The sequence below is a fragment of the Pristiophorus japonicus genome, chromosome 9, assembly GCF_044704955.1.
Source record: "Pristiophorus japonicus isolate sPriJap1 chromosome 9, sPriJap1.hap1, whole genome shotgun sequence".
NCBI classification, from domain to species: Eukaryota; Metazoa; Chordata; class Chondrichthyes; family Pristiophoridae; genus Pristiophorus; species Pristiophorus japonicus.
Window position 1 is genome coordinate 35,527,832 of NC_091985.1, and position 24,409 is coordinate 35,552,240.

General features: G+C 46.1%; 1 protein-coding gene across 1 annotated transcript in view; it reads right to left on the reverse strand.

Moving 5' to 3' along the window:
• The window catches only part of LOC139272588 (arginase, hepatic-like), a 72,365-nt gene that overhangs the window by 10,795 nt on the left and 37,161 nt on the right, over positions 1–24,409 (reverse strand). Inside the window, exons 6-7 of the mRNA XM_070888658.1 lie at positions 7,916–8,020; positions 3,197–3,333 (exon numbers count right to left, since the gene is read on the reverse strand). Of these exons, the coding sequence (XP_070744759.1) occupies positions 3,197–3,333; positions 7,916–8,020 (242 nt within the window). The remainder of the gene's footprint in view (positions 1–3,196; positions 3,334–7,915; positions 8,021–24,409) is intronic.

Below are 24,409 nucleotides of genomic sequence, written 5' to 3' on the forward strand. Positions count from 1 at the left end.
AACTCGGCGACGTAGCTCGCCACTTCCTGGCCTTCAGACCTCTTGTACGTGTAGAACCGGTACCTCACTATCAGAATGCTTTCCTTCGGGTTTAGATGCTCCCGGACCAGTGTGCACAACTCATCGTACGACTTGTCTGTGGGTTTTGCTGGAGCGAGCAGGTCTTTCATGAGGCCATACGTAGATGCCCCGCAAACGGTGAAGAGGATCACCCTTCGTTTGGCAGCGTTCCCTTCTCCTTCCAGCTCGTTGGCCACAAAGTGTTGGTCAAGTCGCTCCACGAAGGTTTCCCAATCATCTCCCTCTGAAAATTTCTCTAGGATGCCCACAGTTCTCTGCATTGTTGCGGTGGGGTTCATCATCTGTATCTCGTCGCCAGTTGTTATGTCTTGAATAAAGAGTCAGACCAGATACTGCAAGCTCAAAGTAAGTGTGACCGTAGTCCTTTATTACAGATCTCAGAGTGCCTCTCCAGCCTGTGAGGCCTCCTTATATACAGGTGCTTCCAAGGGATTGTGGGATCCCTTGGGACTCCAGGGGATATGCCCTCTGGTGGATAGACATGGTAGTTACAGGTTTACATACATAACAGTTACAAACCCCTGAAAAAGTTCAGCCTTGTTCACTCAGGTGTAATTGGGTTTTCAATAGCGTATTGAACAATGTTCCCTCTAAAAAAAAATTTGAGAGAGGTTCTTTTAAACCGGCTGTGCATGCGTGGTATCCTCCAGCGGCAACCACTTGTGAGCCGCCTGTGCGGGACCTCCCGAATGATGCGCAGCCTTGCGCCTGCACACCTTAGGGGTAACATTGGTACTGAGTCATAACTACTGCTGAACAACCATTCAGGCCCTGAAAATCTAGTTTTATCTTTGTGGAATGTCAAATGTTTCCATTATGATAAAAATCGCATGGTTTTTAATATAATTTTTTTTACAAAAGTTTGTTTATGATATTTCAGCTTCGACCTTCATCTCATGTGTATGTCCTAATCTCTATTTCACTCTCTGGAGTGATGTCACTGAGCAGTTCCAGAGCAATCTGGTTTGCTGTCTGTGAGAATTCTGCTTAGCCTGCTTGATGACATCACTATTGCTGGACATAGAAACATAGAAAATAAGTGCAGGAGTAGGCCATTCGGCCCTTCAAGCCTGAACCACCATTCAATAAGATCATGGCTGATCATTCACCTCAGTACCCCTTTCCTGCTTTCTCTCCTTGATCTCTTAACCGTAACGGTCATATCTAAATCCCTCTTGAATATATCCAATGAACTGGCATCCACAACTCTCTGCGGTAGGGAATTCCACAGGTTAACAACTCTCTGAATGAAGAAGTTTCTCCTCACCTCAGTCCTAAATGGTTTACCTCTTATCCTTAGACTATGTCCTGTGGTTCTGGACTTCCCCAACATCGGGAACATTCTTCTTGCATCTAACCTTTCCAGTCCTGTCAGAATTTTATATGTTTCTATGAGATCCCCTGGCATCCTTCTAAACTCCGGTGAATACAGGCCCAGTCGATCCAGTCTCTCCTCATATGTCAGTCCTGCCATCCCAGGAATCAGTCTGATGAACCTTCGCTGCACTCCCTCAATAGCAAGAATGTCCTCCCTCAGATTAGAAGACCAAAACTGAACACAATATTCCAGGTGAGGTCTCACTAAGGCCCTGTACAACTGCAGTAAGACCTCACTAAACCTATACTCAAATCCCCTAGCTATGAAGGCCAACATACCATTTGCCTTCTTCACTGCCTGCTGTACCTGCATGCCAACTTTCAATGACTGATGTACCATGACACCCAGGTCTCCCCTTTTCCTAATCTGCTGCCATTCAGATAATATTCTGCCTTTGTGTTTTTGCCACCAAAGTGGATAACCTCACATTTATCCACATTATACAGCATCTGCCATGTGTTTGCCCACTCACCTAACCTGTCCAAGTCACCCTGCAGCCTCTTAAGAGTTCTCCTCACAGCTCACACCGCCACCCAGCTTAGTGTCATCTGCAAACTTGGAGTTATTACACTCAATTCCTTCATCTAAATCATTAATGTATATTGTAAATAGCTGAGGTTCCAGCACTGAGCCCTGCGGCACCCCACTAGTCACTGGAGATCCCCCAGACTCGGCATTAGATTCAAACTGGGAGATCACTAGAATTTTGTGGGCAGCTTCTTCGAGGTCAGCGGCGCGCGTCACCACTTCGCCGCTGACTGCAAAATCAAGGCCACTATATCCCTAGAAAATTTAAAGTGAGGTGATTATTTCAATACCAGCTCCCTCTGCACCAAGCTACCGCCAATGGCATTGCCACAGACTGTATATCATGAGTTAAAGACAATGGTTATCTTACCTAGGTTTTTTAAAAGTTCTTTTGTAAGAAATCATGCATTGAAAGAAATTGCGAATATGGGGTCCCTAGCTCTGCAGTTTGCCCAAGTTGATGACACAGAAGGATTCCAGTCATATCAGATAAGGAGTTGTACAGAGAGCTGAGTTATAAGGCTGTAATGCAGAAACATAAAGAGGTCGAGCAAGGAGCCTTGAGATAAACAAACTGTCCAAGAGAAGGTAACCTGAGGCCCAAACAACAAAAGCAAGGTATGATCTCATGGGACGGGGGAGGGTTTCATCTGAGAGTTGAGACAAAGAACTCGACATACCATTGGGCACCTTGGTTTGGGAAGAGCCCTTACAGGTTAGATAGTCCTGTCCATCTTCTACCCCAGGCCCACCCCTAAAAAGAGAATAAAAGAGATATCTAAAGGGCTTTTTAGCACAGACGATGGAGCGAAGAGCTGTTCGCGCATGCCAGCTGTCTGTTCGATCAGGACCGATACCAGCTGCTTGTCACAGTCGTATGTCTACTATGTCTATCCTGATTATGTGTTGCATTTGACTATATTTGAACTACTGCTCCTTAATAAAATGGCCTATGACTTCTAAGACCCTTTTTAGGTAATGGCCTATGACTCCTAAGACCCTTTTGGGTAATCTGTGTGTGACCCGTGATCCAAATCTTACACCTTCTTGAACAATCCACAACTACCCCAGCTTTGGTATACAGAAACCCGACAAACTGGTTTGGGATCTCTAAATGTCTCTGTCTCACCGGGCTTCCCAATTTGCATAATTATCCAATGGGGCCATTCACAATATAAACATCTTCTATTTTGTTCCTCTTTCCCATACCTGTTTTATGGATTTCATTTGCCACGAAGATACCCTGTTCATATGTGAAACCTCCATCTACGGGCGTTCCTGTAGCAGGTGCCAGAGTGGGATCAAATCCATCAATGTCAAAACTAAGATGGATCGGTTTCTTTACTCTATGAGAAAGTTAGATATAACATTAGAGTTAGAGTTTATTACAAATCAGTTTACACCCCAGTAAAAATAATGGACAAAAGAATGTAATAGAAACTGTTAAGCATTTGTCTACTAACATCAATGGTAAGTTCTAGCCTTGAAATAACAGTTGTTTTTGGGTATTAAATATAATTTATTCTGGTCACTTCCATTTAGCGGTACCAAACCAGTTTGTTTGGTACCAGTACACCAAAACTGGGGTAATTGTGGTTTGTTCAAGAAGTAAGTGAAAAGAAACCTAGGTAAAATAACCATTGCTTCGGCTCATGCCATCCAAGCTGTGGCATTGCCACCAATTCCATCCCTCCCCCAGGCCACTGTTTCAGGCTTGACCAGACTCTTTACAGCCAGGTGTCCTATTCAACCTGGAGATGAGCTTCTAACCAAATATTCTGTTCCTCTCAAAGACTGTCGACTTCCACCTCTGTCACATCGTCTGCCTCCACCCCTACCTCAGACTACCTGCTGCTTCAACCCTCATTCATGCATTTATCACCTCCACACGCAACAATTCCAATGCTCTCCTGGCTGGCCTCCCATCCTTCACACACTGTAAAGTTCAGGCCATTCAAAACTCTTTTGTCAGTATCCTATCACACACCAGGTTCGTCTCACATATTGTTCCTGTCCTCGCTGACCTACATTGAAACATAGAAATCTACAGCGCAGAAGGAGGCCATTTTGGCCCATCGTGTTCGTGCCCGCCAACAAAGAGGCACACGGCCCTCAGTCATCATCATCATCATCATCATAGGCAGTCCCTCTGAATCGAGGAAGACTTGCTTCCACTCCCAAAGTGTCGAGGAACCAACTAGAGGGCTGGCCATCCTAGACTGGGTGATGTGTAATGAGAAGGGACTAATTAGCAATCTTGTTGTGCGAGGTCCCTTGGGGAAGAGTGACCATAATATGGTAGAATTCTTTATTAAGATGGAGAGTGACACAGTTAATTCAGAGACTAGGGTCCTGAACTTAAGGAAAGGTAACTTCGATGGCTAGAATAGATTGGCGAATGATACTAAAAGGGTGGACGGTGGATAGGCAATGGCAAACATTTAAAGATCACATGGATGAACTTCAACAATTGTACATCCCTGTCTGGAGTAAAAATGGGTTGACGGTGGATAGGCAATGGCAGACATTTAAAGATCACATGGATGAACTTCAACAAAAATTAGGGATAGTGTTAAATCCAAGGAAGAGCCATATAAATTGGCCAGAAAAAGCAGCAAACCTGAGGACTGGGAGAAATTTAGAATTCAGCAGAGAAGGACAAAGGGTTTAATTAGGAAGGGGAAAATAGAATATGAAAGGAAGCTTGCTGGGAACATGAAAAGTGACTGCAAAAGCTTCTATAGATATGTGAAGAGAAAACGATTAGTGAAGCCAAACATAGATCCCTTGCAGTCAGATGAACCTTCAATGCACTCCCTCAATAGCAAGAAAGTCCTTCCTCAGATTAGGAGACCAAAACTGAACACAATATTCCAGGTGAGGCCTCACTACAACTGCAGTCAGACCTCCCTGCTCCTATACTCAAATCCCCTAGCTATGAAGGCCAACATACCATTTGCCTTCTTCATCACCTGCTGTACCTGCATGCTAACTTTCAATGACAGATGAACCATGACACCCAGGTCTCGTTGAACCCTCCCCTTTTCCTAATCTGCCGCCATTCAGATAATATTCTGCCTTCGTGTTTTTGCCCCAAAAATGGATAACCTCACATTTATCCACATTATACTGCATCTGCCATGCATTTGCCCACTCACCTAACCTGTCCAAGTCACCCTGCAGCCTCTTAGCGTCCTCCTCACAGCTCACACCGCCACCCAGTTTAGTGTCATCTGCAAACTTGGAGTTATTACACTCAATTCCTTCATCTAAATCGTTAATGTATATTGTAAAGAGCTGGGGTCCCAGCATTGAGCCCTGCGGCACTCCACTAGTCACTGCCTGCCATTCTGAAAAGGACCTGTTTATCCCGACTCTCTGCTTCCTGTCTGCCAACCAGTTCTCTATCCACGTCAGTACATTACCCCCAATACCATGCGCTTTGATTTTGCACACCAATCTCTTGTGCGGGACCTTGTCAAAAGCCTTTTGAAAGTCCAAATACACCAAATTCACTGGTTCTCCCTTGTCCACTCTGCTAGTTACATCCTCAAAAAATTCCAGAAGATTCGTCAAGCATGATTTCCCTTTCATAAATCCATGCTGACTTGGACCGATCCTGTCACTGCTTTCCAAATGCGCTGCTATTTCATCCTGAATGATTGATTCCAACATTTTCCCCACTACTGATGTCAGGCTAACCAGTCTATAATTACCCATTTTCTCTCTTTTCTTCCTCGCTTTTTAAAAAGTGGTGTTACATTAGCTATCCTCCAGTCCATAGGAACTGATCCAGAGTCGATAGACTGTTGGAAAATGATCACCAATGCATCCACTATTTCTAGGGCCACTTCCTTAAGTACTCTGGGATGCAGACTATCAGGCCCTGGGGATTTATCGGCCTTCAATCCCATCAATTAAGACAAGGCTCTCGTTAGTTCACCCTGATCTACATGAACAGGTAGAGAGCAGGCGGCTTCAACAAAGTGCATACCATGATAGCGCAAATGTGTTACGCGAGATTGAAATCAATGATCCAGTATTTGTGTTAAATTACGGACAAGGTCCCAAGTGGCTTCCCGGCACTGTCGTGGCCAAAGAGGGGAGCAGGGTGTTCCGGGTCAAACTTTCAAATGGACTCTTTCACCGGAAACAGTTGGACCAAATCAAACTCAGATTCACGGACTATCCTGTGCAACCCACCTTGGACCCTACCTTTTTTGATCCCACAACATACATACCAGTGCCACGTTGACCACGAAGCAGAACCCATCATCCACAGCAGCCCAGCAGGACCCAACACACCAGGCAGCCCAGCAAGGCCAGCTGCACAGCAGCCCAACGAGGGCCCAACAAATGATTCAACAACACCAGCTTTCACACCGAGACGATCAACCAGGGCAAAGAGGACCCCAAATCGACTCACATTGTAAATAGTTACACTATTGACTTTGGGGGCGGGGTGGGGGGGCGCGGGGGAGTGTTGTTATATATGTAAACTTGTATTTACTCTGTACAGCCACCAGAGGGCTCATAACCGGGAGACCCAAAGCATCCCATAATCCCATAATGGGAGCACAGGTATTTAAGGAGGCTTCGCAGGTTGGAGAGGCACTCTGGAGACCTGCAATAAAAGACTAAGGTCACACTTTACTTGGAGCTCATTCTTCCATACTGACTCTTTCTCCATACACAACAGTTACCTCCTAAAAAAATTAAATCAGGTTAGTCAAACGTGATCTTTCTTAACAAACCCGTGCTGACTGTCCCTAATTAATCCTTGCCTTTCTAAATGTAGATTTATCCTGTCTTTCAGGATTTTTTCCAATAATTTTACAACCACTGAGGTTAGGCTGACAGGCCTGTAATTACTTGGCCTTCTTAAACAAGGGTACCACTTTAGCAGTTCCCCAGTCCTCCGGCACCACACCCAAATCCAAAGAGGACTGGAAAATGATAGTCAAGGCCTCTGCTATTTCCTCTTTTGCTTCGCTCAACAGCCTGGGATGCATTTCATCTGGGCCTGGGGACTTACCTACTTTCAAAGCTGCTAAACCCCTTATTGCCTCCTCTCTCACTTTGTTCATTTCATCCAGAATTTCACACTCCTCCTCTATAGCAGTAACTGCATTGCCCCTTTCCTTTGTGTAAACAGACGCAAAGTATTAATTGAGAACCATACCAACATCTTCTGCCTCCACACAAAGATTACCCTCATGGTCTCTAATAGGCCCTACCCTTTTTTTAGTTATCCTCTTGCTCTTAATATAGAAACATAGAAATTAGGTGCAGGAGTAGGCCATTCGGCCCTTGGAGCTTGCACCGCCATTCAATAAGATCATGGCTGATCATTCAACCTCAGTACCCCTTTCCTGCTTTCTCTCCATACCCCTTGATCCTTTTGGCCGTAAGGGCCATATATTTATAGAACATCTTTGGGTTTTCCTTACTTTTACTTGCCAAGAATTTTTCATGCTCTCTGTTAGCATTCCTAATATCCTTTTTAATTTTACCTCTGAACATTGCCAATGCCTCAATTTTAAAATGATCATCTTTGTGGTTAAATCTCTTCATGGCCTCGCTCCTCCCCTCCCGATCCTCCCCAGCCCTACAACACATCCTGAACTCTCCGTCCTTCTGACTTAGATCTCTTGTGCACAGCTCCCCCCATCCTTTAGCCCCACCATTGGTGGTTGTGTGTTCTGCTACATAGGTCCACTCCACACTTTGGAATTTTCTCCCTACCTCTTTGACCAAGCTTTTGAGTACCCTTCCTAATATCTCCCCCTTCGGCTCGGCATCCATTTATTTCTGATTCTGCCTCCGTGAAGCATTTTTATATATTAAAGGTCTGGATAAATGCAGATTGTTATTGTTGAGGATAATTTTCGAGGCAACAAATGAACTCAGGGTTGGTAAAATCCATACCTTGAAAACAAATAATCGCTGGTCACTTCCATGACTTTCTGTATTCCCATCTGATTCACGTCTGTCATTGAGAAGATTTTAATTCCTAATTTTTTTATAATATCCCTGAAAAAAATAAAGTATCGTTAACGTAATACATAAGAACATAAGAATTAAGAGCAGGAGTAGGCCATTCGACCCCTCGAGCCTGCTCCGCCATTCAATAAGATCATGGCTGATCTACTTCAACTCCACTTTCCTGCACTATCCCCATATCCCTTGATTCTCTTAATATCCAAAAATCTATCGATCTCTGTCTTGAATATAATCAACGACTGAGCATGCACAGCCTGCTGGGGTAGAGAATTCCAAAGATTCACCATGCTCTGAGTAAAGAAATGGAGATTCTGAGCAACGAATGCTGCACAGTAGGCTTCTGCCTCCAAAAAAAGAGTGCCAAACCAGCACTGCAAGAGAGGGGGGCCCGAAATTTCAGCATGGTGTAAGGCTGCTCCTTTTATCCCCACTGCCTCCGGTGTTCCCTCCTAGGTCGGGTCGGCACATTGTGTCCTGGGGCTGGCTGCTCCTCTTATCCCTGCTGCCTTCGATGTTCCCTCCTAAGTTGGATCGGCGCAGAGAGGGAGCGAGGCCTGAGTTTTGCAGCCGGAGGCGTTCTGGAGCCCAAGTGCTGTCATCAGGACCCGGTAAGTCTATGGTCGGCATGACCTCCTGTGGTCCAGAAAATTCTCTGGTATGGCACCGATCAGGTCCCAAGGGTGCCGGACTGGAGGGGTACAACCTGTACTATAGAAGCCCATTTTCAGTTTAAAAAAAATGAAACCTGTCTTTCTGTTTTTGCGACTCTTTACCCAACTTTCTGCAGGTTTGCTGCACAGCTTCCCTGCTCATACACTGGTTCCCCCTTATCTACTCTGCTAGTTACAACCTCAAAAAACTCAACAGATTTGTCAAACATGATTTCCCTTTCATAAATCCCTGTTGACTTTGCCCAATCCTATTATTATTTTCAAAGTGCACTGTTACCAATTCCTTAATAATAGATTCTAGCATTTTCCCTACTACTGATGTCATGCTAACTGGTCTGGAGTTTCTCTCTCCCTCCTTTCTTAAATAGCGGCGTTATATTTGCTACCTTCAATCCACGGGAACCTTTCTAGATTCTATAGAATCTTGGAAGAAGACAACCAATGCATCCACTATTCTATAGCCACCTCTTTCAAAACCCTAGGATGTAGGCCATCAGGTCCAGGGGATTTATCGGATTTCAATCCCATTAATTCCTCCAGTACCATTTTTATACTAATTTCTTTCTGTTGCTCTTTCTCGCTCGCCCCTTGGTTCTGCACTATTTCTGGGAGGTGTTTTACTTCTTCTTCTGTGAAGACACACACAAAGTATTTGTTTAATTTCTCTGGCATTTCCTATTCCCCATTATAATTTCTACTGTCTCAGCCTATAAGGCCACATTTACTTTTGCTAATCTTTTCCTTTTTACATAGTGTGTCTTTTTACATAGTTTTACTAGAGTCTCATCTGTGGCTCAATGCATAGCACACTCGCCTCTGAGTCAAGATTGTCGGTTGAGCACATAAATTTACACTGATACTCCAGTGCAGTACTGAGGGAGTGCTGCACTGTTGGAGGTGTCGTCTTTCAGATGAGACATTAAACCCTGCCCCTGTCTATTCTCCCAGGTGGACATAAAAGATCCCATGGTACTATTTTGAAGAAGAGCAGGAGAGTTATCCTCGGTATCCTGGCCAATATTTATCCCTCAGTCAACATAACAAAAATTATCTGGTCATTATCACATTGCTGTTTGTGGGAGCTTGCTTGTGCAAATTGGCTGCCGAGTTTCACACATTACCACAGTGACTACATTTCAAAAAAGTACTTCATTGGCTGTAAAGAGCTTTGAGACATCTGGTGGTTGTGAAAGGCGCTATGTAAATGCAAGTCTTTCTTTTCTTTCTTACATATCTATAGAAGCTTTTAGAATCTTTTTTTATGTCTCTCGCTAATTTATTCTCATTCTATTTTCCCTTTCTTTATCAATTTCTTGGTCCTCCTTTGCCAAATTCTAAAAACCTCCTAACCCTCAGGCTTACTGCTCTTTTTGGCAACATTATAAGCCTCTTCCTTTGATCTAATACTATCTTTAACTTCTCTTGTTAGCCACGGTTGGACTATTTTTCCTAGGGAGTTTTTGTGCCTTAAAAGAATTTATATTTGTTGTAAACTATGTATTAATTTAAATGCTAGCCATTGCTCATCTACATAATATGGTGGAATTCTGCATTAGGATGGAGAATGAAACAGTTAATTCAGAGACCATGGTCCAGAACTTAAAGAAGGCTAACTTTGAAGGTATGAGGCGTGAATTGGCTGAGATGGATTGGCGAATGATACTTAAGGGGTTGACTGTGGATGGGCAATGGCAGACATTTAGAGACCGCATGGATGAACTACAACAATTGTACATTCCTGTCTGGCATAGAAATAAAAAAGGGAAGGTGGCTCAACCGTGGCTATCAAGGGAAATCAGGGATAGTATTAAAGCCAAGGAAGTGGCATACAAATTGGCCAGAAATAGCAGCGAACCTGGGGACTGGGAAAAATTTAGAACTCAGCAGAGGAGGACAAAGGGTTTGATTAGGGCAGGGAAAATGGAGTATGAGAAGAAGCTTGCAGGGAACATTAAGACGGATTGCAAAAGTTTCTATAGATATGTAAAGAGAAAAAGGTTAGTAAAGACAAACGTAGGTCCCCTGCAGTCAGAATCAGGGGAAGTCATAACGGGGAACAAAGAAATGGCGGACCAATTGAACAAGTACTTTGGTTCGGTATTCACGAAGGAGGACACGAACAACCTTCCGGTTATAAAAGGGGTCGGGGGGTCTAGTAAGGAGGAGGAACTGAGGGAAATCCTTATTAGCCGGGAAATTGTGTTGGGGAAATTGATGGGATTGAAGGCCGATAAATCCCCAGGGCCTGATGGACTGCATCCCAGAGTACTTAAGGAGGTGGCCTTGGAAATAGTGGATGCGTTGACAGTCATTTTCCAACATTCCATTGACTCTGGATCAGTTCCTATGGAGTGGAGGGTAGCCAATGTAACCCCACTTTTTAAAAAAGGAGGGAGAGAGAAAACAGGGAATTATAGACCGGTCAGCCTGACATCGGTAGTGGGTAAAATGATGGAATCAATTATTAAGGATGTCATAGCAGTGCATTTGGAAAGAGGTGACATGATAGGTCCAAGTCAGCATGGATTTGTGAAAGGGAAATCATGCTTGACAAATCTTCTGGAATTTTTTGAGGATGTTTCCAGTAGAGTGGATAAGGGAGAACCAGTTGATGTGGTATATTTGGACTTTCAGAAGGCGTTCGACAAGGTCCCACACAAGAGATTGATGTGCAAAGTTAGAGCACATGGGATTGGGGGTAGTGTACTGACATGGATTGAGAACTGGTTGTCAGACAGGAAGCAAAGAGTAGGAGTAAATGGGTACTTTTCAGAATGGCAGGCAGTGACTAGTGGGGTACCGCAAGGTTCTGTGCTGGGGCCCCAGCTGTTTACACTGTACATTAATGATTTAGATGAGGGGATTAAATGTAGTATCTCCAAATTTGCGGATGACACTAAGTTGGGTGGCAGTGTGAGCTGCGAGGAGGATGCTGTGAGGCTGCAGAGCGACTTGGATAGGTTAGGTGAGTGGGCAAATGCATGGCAGATGAAGTATAATGTGGATAAATGTGAGGTTATCCACTTTGGTGGTAAAAACAGAGAGACAGACTATTATCTGAATGGTGACAGATTAGGAAAAGGGGAGGTGCAAAGAGACCTGGGTGTCATGGTACATCAGTCATTGAAGGTTGGCATGCAGGTGCAGCAGGCGGTTAAGAAAGCAAATGGCATGTTGGCCTTCATAGCAAGAGGATTTGAGTACAGGGGCAGGGAGGTGTTGCTACAGTTGTACAGGGCATTGGTGAGGCCACACCTGGAGTATTGTGTACAGTTTTGGTCTCCTAACCTGAGGAAGGACATTCTTGCTATTGAGGGAGTGCAGCGAAGGTTCACCAGACTGATTCCCGGGATGGCGGGACTGACCTATCAAGAAAGACTGGATCAACTGGGCTTGTATTCACTGGAGTTCAGAAGAATGAGAGGGGACCTCATAGAAACATATAAAATTCTGACGGGGTTAGACAGGTTAGATGCAGGAAGAATGTTCCCAATGTTGGGGAAGTCCAGAACCAGGGGTCACAGTCTAAGGATAAGGGGTAAGCCATTTAGGACCGAGATGCGGAGGAACTTCTTCACCCAGAGAGTGGTGAACCTGTGGAATTCTCTACCACAGAAAGTTGTTGAGGCCAATTCACTAAATATATTCAAAAAGGAGTTAGATGAGGTCCTTACTGCTAGGGGGATCAAGGGGTATGGCGAGAAAGCAGGAATGGGGTACTGAAGTTGAATGTTCAGCCATGAACTCATTGAATGGCGGTGCAGGCTAGAAGGGCCGAATGGCCTACTCCTGCACCTATTTTCTATGTTTCTATGTTTCTATAACTTTTAATGTAGTTGCCCAATCTATCTTAGCCAACTCGCCCCTCATACCTAGTTTGCTTTGTTTAGATTTAAGACCCAAGTTTCGGATTTAACTAAATTACTTTCAAACTTAATGTAAAATTCTATTATATTATGGTCACTCTTCCCTAATGACCCCCTTTACTATAGGGTTATTAATTAACCTTTTCTCATTGCACAATACTAGATCAAAAATAGCCTGCTCCCTAGTTGGTTCCTCAACATACTGATCTAGAAATCTATCTTGTATACATTCCACGAAGTCATCATCCACATTATTACTGCAAATTTGGTTTGTAGATTAGAGTCCCCTATGATTACCGTATTACCCTTGTTACATGCGCCTCTAATTTCCTGATTTATACTCTGCCCTACATTAAAACTACAGTTTGGTGAGAATGAAATAAGCAAAGAATGTTATAGTACAGAAGGAGTTCACCCGGGGGATCATGCCTGTCCCTAGCTCATCCCATTCCTCTACCATTTCCCTGTAACTTTTTACAGAAATATATCCATTTTCCTTTTAAAAGCGATTATGGATTCTGCATCGATCATTTTTCCTGATTGGGTATTCCGTATCCTAAATGCCTCTGCATAAAAAATTCTCCTAACCATGCCCTTCGTTCTATTAATGTTGATCTTAAATGTCGGACTACTGATTAGGATAGCTGTTTTTCCCTATTTACCTCATCAAAACCCCTCATATTTGTGAACATATCTATCGGATCTACTCTTAAACTTCTCTATATTCTAATGAAAACTACCCCAATTTCTCTGTCCTTCCTCAAAACTAAAGCTTTTCATCCCTGATATAATCTTATTGAATCTCTTCTGTACCTCTCCATGGTCTTGACCAGTATGTAAAAAGTGGACATGTTATTTTAGCAACGTTGGTGCCAATTAAAGCAGATTAACTGTTATGGACACTCCTAGGTATATCCAAGGCTGCATCAAGGGTCTCAAATCTAGGCATTTATAGTTTGGAGGGGTAGACCCATCATTGGGTACTAGGAATTCTTTTCAATTGGCCCCAGTCTTGCAAACCAAATGTAATAGGTAGAGTGTTCCTAGCTGTACAAGTGGTGGGATACTTACCAATGTTCTGTGTTGGTAACCTGTGCAATTTTGGCTGTGTAACTCCAGTAGTATGCTTAGCGTTTTTGTCTGTTGACCTGCACCTAAACTTTCTGGACTTAGATAGGTGGGCTGGAATCTTCCCAGCCCTGTGAGTGCAGGTTTGGAGGCGAGCCCACTGTCAAAATGGCCGAGATTGACAGCGGGGCGGAATCACGCTCTAAATCCGCCTCCATGCCAGACCCGAAAGCAAGCGGCGGGCCAGTTAATTAAGATAGTTAGGGAGTTGTTGAATGCTACTTAATAGTATTAAAAGCAGGCACTTGCAATTTTACTAACCTTTTAACGGGTTTGCTGTCCCTCGGGGAACACGCCAAGTAAGTGGAGTTGGGTCCTCACTTACTCTCCATTACTTTGGCTAGTTGACAGCTGCTGAAGTGGTATAACAGCTACTATTTCATAGCTGTTCACTTTCCAATGTCAGAAGCTGAAGGCTTCATGATTTGGAAGAAACTTTTGACCTGTATGCAGTTTGGAAGTGTTTGCAGTGAGCTCTCTATTCACTGTCACCTCCTTGAAACAACCTCTCTCACCATTGACAGATCGCTTCTGTCATTTCAACCTCACCTGACATCTATTCCAGCAGCACCAGTGCCTTTGAAAAATCTCACCTTGGTCCTTGAATCCCACCACAGCCACTATCAGCCCCAACATCACTAAACTCACCAGCATCACCAACAACACCACCAACCTTCTCCGTAATCACTTGATACTGTACAGGACACAGGGCATCAGCACCTGATCCCACTGCTGCCCAAGGGGCCAAGGATGACCTCACCATGACCACATTTACTTTACTTGATGCTGTACATCTTGGCTGCCACATAATGTGCCAGGTTGGCACCACCCCACACCAGCTCCATAAAGCATCCCTGCAATACCCAAGCCATTCCTTTCACACTCATCACCATTGTCTGTGTGTGTGTGTGTGTGTGTGTGTGTGTGTTGCGGGGGGGGGGGGGGGTAACCTTATGTCTCACTATTCACTACAACTCACTAAGTCACTTGCAAAGGTGCCCACCAAATCTGTCCAAGAATGCAAAGTGCTGAAAATAAAGATTTCAATGTTTGACAACACATCAACAGAGACTTTACATGAACATTGGATAAAGGACCTAAGTGCCTATCCTTGATTGTTATTAGTTGGTATGATTGGACAAGGATGAGGACGAGTGTGAGGGGTGGCTAGTGAGATGGGGAAGTGATAATGTAGATAGAGAGGGATGGGTGGAGGTGCAAGGTTAGTTGGTGGGAGTGAGGATGTGCAGGAGTAGGGTCGAGAAGGCAGTGATGGGGATGTGATGAATGGCACAGCAGGATGAGGTTGAGTCTGGCTTTGCAGTAACATTTCGTGATCTACTGAGATCATTGAAAGGTTTGCGTCTAGTCCTCCTGACGACATCCCCAGGCTGCATTGGTGTCCTGGGGAGGTCTCTTCCGTCCATTGGAAGGGAAGAGGACCTCCCTGCATGCTGTATGGCAGAGCCTGGGTGCAGCCGTGCACCTCTGTGCAGTGCTTGTCAGTGTTTGCAGCAGTTCAATGCTGCAGAACACTGAGAGAAGAACTGTCAAAAGCAATGTGCGCATGATCCCTTTAAAGAAACTGGCTGATGACGCGTCATCAAATTATATAATCAGATCAGCTTCCTGTTAATTGGCCGGGAACCCTGCAAGGCGGGCTTAACAAGCCCCATCAACGGAAGATTGGGTACAAAGGGCGGGATGGAGTCGGGAACGGCTTTCCCACACACCACCAATGCTGGTCACACCCAACCTGTCACGGGTGGCGAAATCATGGCCGTGAAGTGGGTTAGTGTCAGGAGAGAAAATGAACTTCATACCTATGTAGATTTCTCAGTATCTTGATTTGTAATCTCTTATACATGGTAATGGGTTTCTGGCAATGACACATACCTGGCTGACTATAAAATATATAGTTTGCAATGCAAAATATAATTTTTGCCTTGTTTGCATGTATATTTTGTAAGTGCCCACTGCATACTGGGTTGGATTCTACTCTTTGAGGTGGAATTCGCAGACCTATTTCCCTGGGTTTGGGTCATGGCAGGCTCCAGGCAGGATTCTTGCTGCCAAGATGGAGTCCACAGTGGAAAGGAGGGAAATCCCAGCAATGCTGCAACAGTGATACTGGTCCAGCACCACAAGAGGCAGTGAGGAACTATAAAGGAGCAGCATTGACCCGAAATGGGAGAGGACAAGGCCAGAGCAGGTGGAGCTTTGGGTAGAAATAGAGAGATAGGAGGCCCTCTTCCTCCATTTGAACAATTTTAGGACCTTCCTGCCGCTACTCTATGTCTATCTCTACCTTCCTCCTGGGGAGCGGCAGTAACTGGGGCAGATGAGAGGGAAGGCCAGTCCGCATGCCCCCACCAGAAGTTGCATGCGGTGGGCAGAGAAGGGTCTCGGCAGGGGCAGGGTGAGGGAAATCAAGTTTGGGGTGATGAAACAGTAATAGCCCTGATCACCCTATTTTCATGCCGTTTTCTCCATGATCCTGTCTGATTTTTGGCAAAATTATGAAGGAAAGTCCAGACATATATGCCCCTATTTCCTTCACCAATTTTATGAAGATGTTGGATCTTTTGTTTGAGTGATCATTCTTCATTTGTATCTTAAACTGGAAGATATAAATCGTGTCCCTCATTTGTAAAACGAACGCACAAGTATGACTATGAATAATTAAGACCATAGAAGTTTACAGAAAGAAATACTTGAATTTATATAGCGCCTTTCACAACCTCAGGACATCCCAAAGTGCTTTACAGCCAATGAAATAATTTTAAAGTGTAGTCACTGTTGTAATGTAGGAAACACGGCAGCCATTTTTTACACACAGCAAGCCCCCACAAACAGCAATGTGATAATGACCGAATAATCTGTTTTTTTTTTAGTGATGTTGATTGAGGGATAAATATTGTCTAAGACACCAAGAATAACTCCCCTGCTCTTCTTTGAAATTGTGCCATGGGATCTTTTACGTCCACCAGAGAGAGCAGAGGGGGCCTCAGTTTTACGTCTCATCCGAAAGATGACACCTCCGACAGTGCAGTGCTCCGAGTACTGCACTGGAGTGTTAGCCTAGAATTTTTGTGCTCAGAGGCAAGGGTGCCATGGTTGACACAGCACAGAAGGAGGCCATTTGGCTCATCATGTCTGTGCCGACTCAATTAGTGGTAGAGTACTTATCACTGTTCTCAAAAAGCTTCCTACCACCACAATTTAACCACCCAGTTTTCTGAGTTGGCCGAGGCACCACCAGAGACAAGCAGGGGCCTTGTGAGTACATATAAATTGGGGTTCTATGATGTAATTAGCACTCCGATGCCAACTGTACACAAAATCACAGATCCTTCACAGTGCCTAACCTGCCAGTAAAGCCTCGCGGGATTGGTCTCTTGGAGCCAGTGAAGCAGTATTTAAAGGGGCACTCAGCTGCAGGTAAATGGATCAGAGGATCTTTGTCAATTTGGATTACCAGAAGAATTATTGCAGCTTCAAGGTCACTTCTTTCTGATATTGTTTGCTTTATTTACCGTTGTAAGCTTAATCTACTTTTCATGGGTGTTATTATAGGCAGTTTTATTTGGATGCAGGAATAGTTGGAGCAAGAGAAGCAGCAGCCAGCAGCCTCGGCAACCAGCACTGAGTTGCTCAGCATCAGGTGGGGCATGGGCTGCTCACTGGCCAAACCCAGCACACAGGCTGTACAGGTGGAGTCATTTTCTTCGATTTATCCAAGGAGCAGTGCATCAGGAGGCTGCACTTCTCCAAGCAGGCCTCTGTAGTCTCCTGAAATCTGCTGCCTGTTTTACTAAATGGTCATGTTTTGTCAGTGGCTGTTAAAGTTGCATTAAGCAGGCCACCGATGCCCTGTTCACCAGGGCTAACCAGTACTTAACCTTCTCCATTGACCTCAACAGTCAGCAGGAAACGGCTTGGAGACTTGCAAGGGTGGCTGGCATCCCTCATGTCCAGGGTCTCATTGACTGCACACAGGCTGTCATCAGGGCACCAGAACATCAGCCAGCAGCATTCATGAATAGAAAAGGCTACCAGTCCATTAGTGTCCAGGTAGTGTCCAATCATGGAAACAGAATCATGCAAGTTTATGCAAGATACCAAGCAGCTGTCACAATGCATTTATCCCGCAACAGTCTACCATCCCCCAATACAAGTTGAGCGTCTGAAATCTGGAAACCTCGGGACTGAGGCCGTTCCAGATTCCTGGCATTTCCGGATTTTGGAACGTCTTTGCCTGGGCCGAGGTAGGTAAGGTCGGGCAGCCAAGGTAAGGGGGCGAGGTCGAGTCACCGAGGTAAGGTGGAGGTGGGGGGGGGGGCATGGGAAGGCGAGGTCAGGCCGGCGAGGGCCAGGGCGTGGTCGGGCAGGGGCGAAGTCGGGCCGGGGTGAGGTTGGGCCGCCAAGGTAAGGGGGCGAGGTCGGGCCGCCGAGGTAAGGCCGCCGAGGTAAGGAGGCGAAGTCGGGCCGCCGAGGTAAGGGGGCGAGGTCGGGCCGCCGAGGTAAGGGGGCGAGGTCGGGCCGCCAAGGTAAGGGGGCGAGGTCGGGCCACCGAGGTAAGGGGGCGAGGTCGGGCACCAAGGTAAGGGGGCGAGGTCGGGCACCGAGGTAAGGGGGCGAGGTCGGGCCACCGAGGTAAGGGGGCGAGGTCGGGCACCAAGGTAAGGGGGCGAGGTCGGGCCACCGAGGTAAGGGGGCGAGGTCGGGCACCAAGGTAAGGGGGCGAGGTCGGGCCACCGAGGTAAGGGGGCGAGGTCGGGCACCAAGGTAAGGGGGCGAGGTCGGGCCACCGAGGTAAGGGGGCGAGGTCGGGCCGCCGAGGTAAGGGGGCGAGGTCAGGCCGCCATGATAAGGGGGCGAGGTCAGGCCGCCGAGGTAAGGGGGCGAGATCGGGCCGAGGTGAGGTCAGGCCGCCGAGGTAAGGGGGCGAGGTCGGGCTGGCGAGGGCCAGGGTGAGGTTGGGCCGCCGAGGTAAGGGGGCAAGGTCGGGCCGCCGAGGGCTGGGGCGAGTCCGGATTTCGGAACATTTCCGGTTTCCGGAAGACCCCGCCACGGATCGGCCCGGTGTCCGTATTCCGGAACTCTGGATTTTGGATGCTCAACCTGTATTCACCTCTTCTAGGAATGTGGCAGATTGGCTGCTGGGGGATAAGGGATACCGCCGACAGACGTGGCTCATGGCACCTCTCCCCAGGCCCACCACACCTGAGCAACACAGGTATAATCAACGCCACGGGATCACCAGGATGATTACTGAGCACACTATAGGGCTGCTGAAGATGAGGTTCAGGTATCTGGCCAGGTCTTAGATCTCCCTACAGTATGCAACCAGAAAGATTTTCCTGCATCATAGTGGCGTGCTGCATACTGCACAAGTTAGCCATACAGAGAGACCTGCATTTGGAGGAGGTACAACAGCAGCAACTATCCTTGTCAGATGAGGAATACTAGGGGGAAGACTAGGAAGTAGGAGAAGGAGATGTGAGGGATGAGTTAATTGTGAAGCAATTCTGGGGACCTGCTCACTCTTCTGTCCTAAAAACGTACAGAAACCTCCTGTGCATTAACAGTCCTTGTTACATCTTCATCACTCCCTTAATCTGCATTAAAGAACACTGAAGCCATCTGGCTCAAGTCTATATCAATGACATAATGACGATGCAGACTTAGAAGCTGCTATGAAATCACAGTGCCTACCAATGTGTCAAATGTGATAAAGGTGATGAATTTAATTCCCAACACCAATTGTCTTCTGTTCATTTCTCACCCGAGTGTCAAGCATGCTTACTAACTCTACTATTTCTACGAGGTGTTCCCCAACGACCTCAGCAAAGCTGGTGGAAGGCTGCTATTACTCATGTGGGGACGCTTGAGATGCTCATGGCCAATGAGTTCTGGGTGCTTGAGCCTGTGAGGGTACGGCTGCAGACTGCTGCACCGTGGCTGCTGTTGGGGCCGTTTGGTCCAACCACTCAAATAAGCCGCCAGTTGTGTCTTCCCCATTACTCTGACTCTGCCTTGGCCACTAATCTCCAGGGCTTTGTGCTCTGCTTGAGTGAGCATTATGATATCGGACACATCTCCCTGGGTCTCTACCTCGCGTTATGTGCTGCTTTATCCTGCAGAAAGAGAGGGCATAAGTTAGTGAGTGGCTGTTGATATATAGTAAGTAGCGATGTGTAGGTCATGTTCATATAGTGCATGTGTTGAGAGGTGGAGAAGATGCAAGATGGAATTAGGATGGGTGGTGATGAATGTAAAGGCAAATGTGTGCAATGGAAGATGAGGAAGGAGTGCTGGGAGGAGTTAGTTGGTGGTTATGAAAGTGCTAAGATGCAAGAAAAAATTTATGTTAGTGTATGGTTGAAGAGAGTAAAGGAAGAGGTGTATGTGTTTTGAATCAGAAAAAGAGGTGTTGCAGTGTGGCTTTGTGATTGTATGCTGAAAGATAGATGGAGGGGAGGGAATTGTTCAGAGTGGTAAAGGAGGGGGTGAAAGGAGTGTTGTCAGGTGCTGTGGAAAGTGAATGAGAGAAGAGCTGTACTCACCCCTTGCTGTTTGTGTGAGGTCATTGAATTTCTACCTATGCTGAAGCCAGATCCTGGGCATGATATTGCCGGCGCTCATCTTGTCAGCCACACCTCTCCAGGTTTGCTGAACAGTGGCCCTAGGGATGCACCTGTAGGTGCTGGGGACCAGTACCTCCCCCGATCTCCTCCACAAGGACCTCCAGGAAAGCATCGGAAAACCTGAGGGCAGCCTTCTAACTCTTTAGTCCCAGCAGAATAGTGTGCAGTCTTGAAATGCAATTTGTCTTCAGGGAATGTCACCTTGCTTGAAGATAGGACTTGGGAGGCCCGCTTGAAAATTCTTGCATAAAGTGGTCACGATGCTCATTTTGGGGAGAGATTGGGGGGGGGGGGCAACTTGTCAATTATATTGAAATGAGGCTTGGAAGTTGAAATCGCCCAGGCATTACACTGTCATGGGAGCTTCTATAATAGATTTGTGGCAATTACTGCACAATTACGAGAAGTTGATCTACCTTACAACAGTGACTGCGCTTCAAAAATACTTATTGATGGTAATGCACTTTGGGACATCCTGAGATCGTGAAAAGCGAAGCTTTTTATATATTAATGGAAAATTATACTCAAACAGATATAAGGGGGGAACGGGGGGGTGGGGGGAAATTGTGGTGGAAGGCTTCCTTCATATGAATGCTTCCAACCCGAAAAAAATCTACGAAAGTACCTGGTGGTCCCGGAGGAACGTAGGATTCCGGTCGGAGGCCTAGATTCGCTGCGCAGTGCATGGGAAGATGTCTTTCAGGTACGTATGTACATGCTGGAGTCATGTGGGCCTGGACCACCAATCACTATGCAGTATTGTCATTGATAAAAATGGAAGCTCCGTTTGTACGAGTTCCCATTACTATCAATGAGAATAACCCAATAAAACACTGAAACACAGCACAATAAATAAATAAAACACCTCACATATTTAAAATTAATTGAAATTAAATGTAATTAAATGTTTTAGAAAAAAAATCTATATTTTTTAAATGTGTTTTAATAGTGTTAAAAATAAACTTATGGTTTTATGAAAGGGAAATCATGTTTGAGGATGTAACGAGCAGGGTAGATAAGGGGGGAACCAGTGGATGTGGTGTATTTGGATTTCCAGAAGGCATTTGCTAAGGTGCCACATCAAAGGTTAAAGCACTAAATAAAAGTTCACCGGGTTGGGGATAATATATTAGCATGGATAGAGGATTGGCTAACTAACAGAAAACAGAGAGTCGGGATAAATGGATCATTTTCCGGTTGGCAAACAGTAACTAGTGGGGTGCCGCAGGGATCAGTGCTGGGTCCTCAACTATTTACAAACTATATTAATGATTTGGATGAAGATACCGAGTGTAATATAGCTAAGTTTGCAGATGATACAAAGATCGGTGGGAAAGCAAATTGTGAGGAGGACACAAAAAATCTGCAAAGGGATATAGACAGATTAAGTGAATGGGCAAAAATTTGGCAGATGGAGTATAAGGTGGGAAAATGTGAGGTTATCCACTTTGGCAGAAATAATAGAAAAGCAAATTATAATTTAAATGGAGAAAAATTGCAAAGTGCTGCAGTGCAGAGGGAGCTGGGGGTCCTTGTGCATGAAACACAAAAAGTTAGTATGCAGGTACAGCAAGTAATCAGGAAGGCAAATGGAATGTTGGCCTTTATTGCAAGGGGGATAGAGTATAAAAGCATAGAAGTCCTGCTATAACTGTACAGGGTATTGGTGAGGCCACACCTAGAATACTGCGTACAGTTTTGGTCTCCTTATTTAAGGAAGGATGTATTTGCATTGGAGGCTGTTCAGAGAAGGTTCACTGGGTTGATTCTTGAGATGAGGGGGTTGACTTATGAAGATAGGTTGAGTAGTTTGAGCCTTTACACATTGGAGTTCAGAAGAATGAGAGGTGATCTTATCGAAACATGTAAGATAATGAGGGGGCTCGACAAGGTGGATGCAGAGAGGATATTTCCACTCATAGTGGAAACTAAAACTAGGAGGTATAGTCTCAGAATAAGGGCTGCCCCTTTGAAACTGAGATGAGGAGAAATTTCTTCTCTCAGAGGTTTGTAAATCTATGGAATTCTCTGCCTCAGAGAGCTGTGGAGGAATTCTCTGCCCCAGCGAGCTGTGGAGGCTGTGTCGTTGAATATATTTAAGGTGGAGATAGACAGATTTTTCAGCGATAAGAGTTCTTCACCGCAGTCAAGACCACCTACGGCCCAAGCACCCAATGCCCCACCCCAATGCTGGCCAAGAACGGGGAGACACTCATCAAGGACAACAAGGCAGTCCGGACCCGCTGGAAAGAGCCCTTTGAAGATCTCTTGAACCGAGACTCTGCCTTTGACTTGAGTGTCCGTGACTCCATCCCGCAGCATGCTACCCACCACCATCCCAGCAAAACCCCAGGCCTGCACGAGGTAGAAAAAGCCATAAGACAGCTTAAGAACAACAAGGCTACGGGAGCGGATGGAATCCCCGGTGAGGCACTATTGGCATGAATGCATGACCTCATCTCTCTCATCTGGAAGGAAGAGAGCATGCAGGGAGATCTCAGAGATGCAGCAAACGTGACCATCTTTAAAAAAGGGGACAAGTTTGACTGCGGCAATTACAGAGGAATCTCCCTGTTATCAGCCACTGAGAAAGTCATTGCTAGAATCCTCTTCAACCGTTTTCTCACTGTGGCTGAGGAGCTCCTTCCGGAGTCTCAGTGCGGATTTTGTCCACTACGAGGTACAACGAACATGATCTTTACGACGCGACAACTGCAAGAGAAATGCAGGGAACACGACCAACCCTTGTACATGGCCTTCTTTGACCTTACAAAGGTCTTTGACACTGTCAACCATGAGGGACTATGGAAGGTCCTCCTCCGTTTCGGCTGTGCCCAAAAATTTGTTGCCGTCCTCCGCCTGCTGCATGACGACATGCAGGCCGTGATCCTGACCAACGGATCCATCACAGACCCAATTCACGTCCGGACCGGAGTCAAGCAGGGCTGAGTCATCGCGCCAACCCTCTTCTTGATCTTCCTCGCTGCAATGCTCCACCTCACACTCAACAAGCTCCCCGCTGGAGTGGGACTAAACTACAGAACCAGTGGGAACCTGTTCGACCTTCGTCGTCTCCAGACCAGATCCAAGACCGTCCCATCCTCTGTCGTCAAGCTACAGTACGCGGTCAACGCTTGCGTCTGTGCACATTCAGAGACTGAACTCCAAGTCATAGTCAACATCTTCACTGAGGCATATGAAAGCATGGGCCTTACACTAAACATCCATAGACAAAGGTCCTCCACCAACCTGACCCCGCCACACAGCACTGCCTCCCAGTTATCAAGATCCATGGCGTGGTCCTGAACAATATGGACCACTTTCCATACCTCAGGAGCCTATTATCAGCAAGGGCAGACATCGACGACGAGGCTCAACACCGCTTCCAGTGTGCCAGCGCAGCCTTCGGCTGCCTGAGAGAGTGTTCGAAGATCAGGCCCTCAAATCTGGCATCAAGCTCATGGTCTACAGGGCTGTAGTGATACCCACCCTCCTGTATGGCTCAGAGACATGGACCATATACAGTAGACACCTCAAATCGCTGGAGAAATACCACCAACGATGTCGCCACAAGATCCTGAAAACCCCCTGGAAGGACAAACACACCAATGCTGGCGTCCTCGATCAGGCCAACATCCCCAGCATCGAAGCACACACTCAACCAGCTCCATTGGGCGGGCCACACTGTTCGCATGCCTGACACAAGACTCCCAAAGCAAGCGCTCTACTCGGAACTCCTACATGGCACCGAGCCCCAGGTGGGCAGAGGAAACGTTTCAAGGACACCCTCAAAGCCTCCTTGATAAAATGCAACATCTCCACCGACACCTGGGAGTCCCTGGCCAAAGACTGCCCTAAGTGGAGGAAGAGCATCCGGGAGGGCGCTGAGCACCTTGAGTCTCGTCGCCGAGAACATGCAGAAACCAAGCGCAGGCAACGGAAGGAGCGTGCGGCAAATCAGTCTTCCAACCCACCCTTTTCTTCAACGACTGTCTGTCCCACCTGAGACAGAGATTGTAATTCCCGTATTGGACTGTTCAGTTACCTAAGAACTCACTTTTGGAGTGGAAGCAAGTTTCGAGGGACTGCCTATGATGATGATGG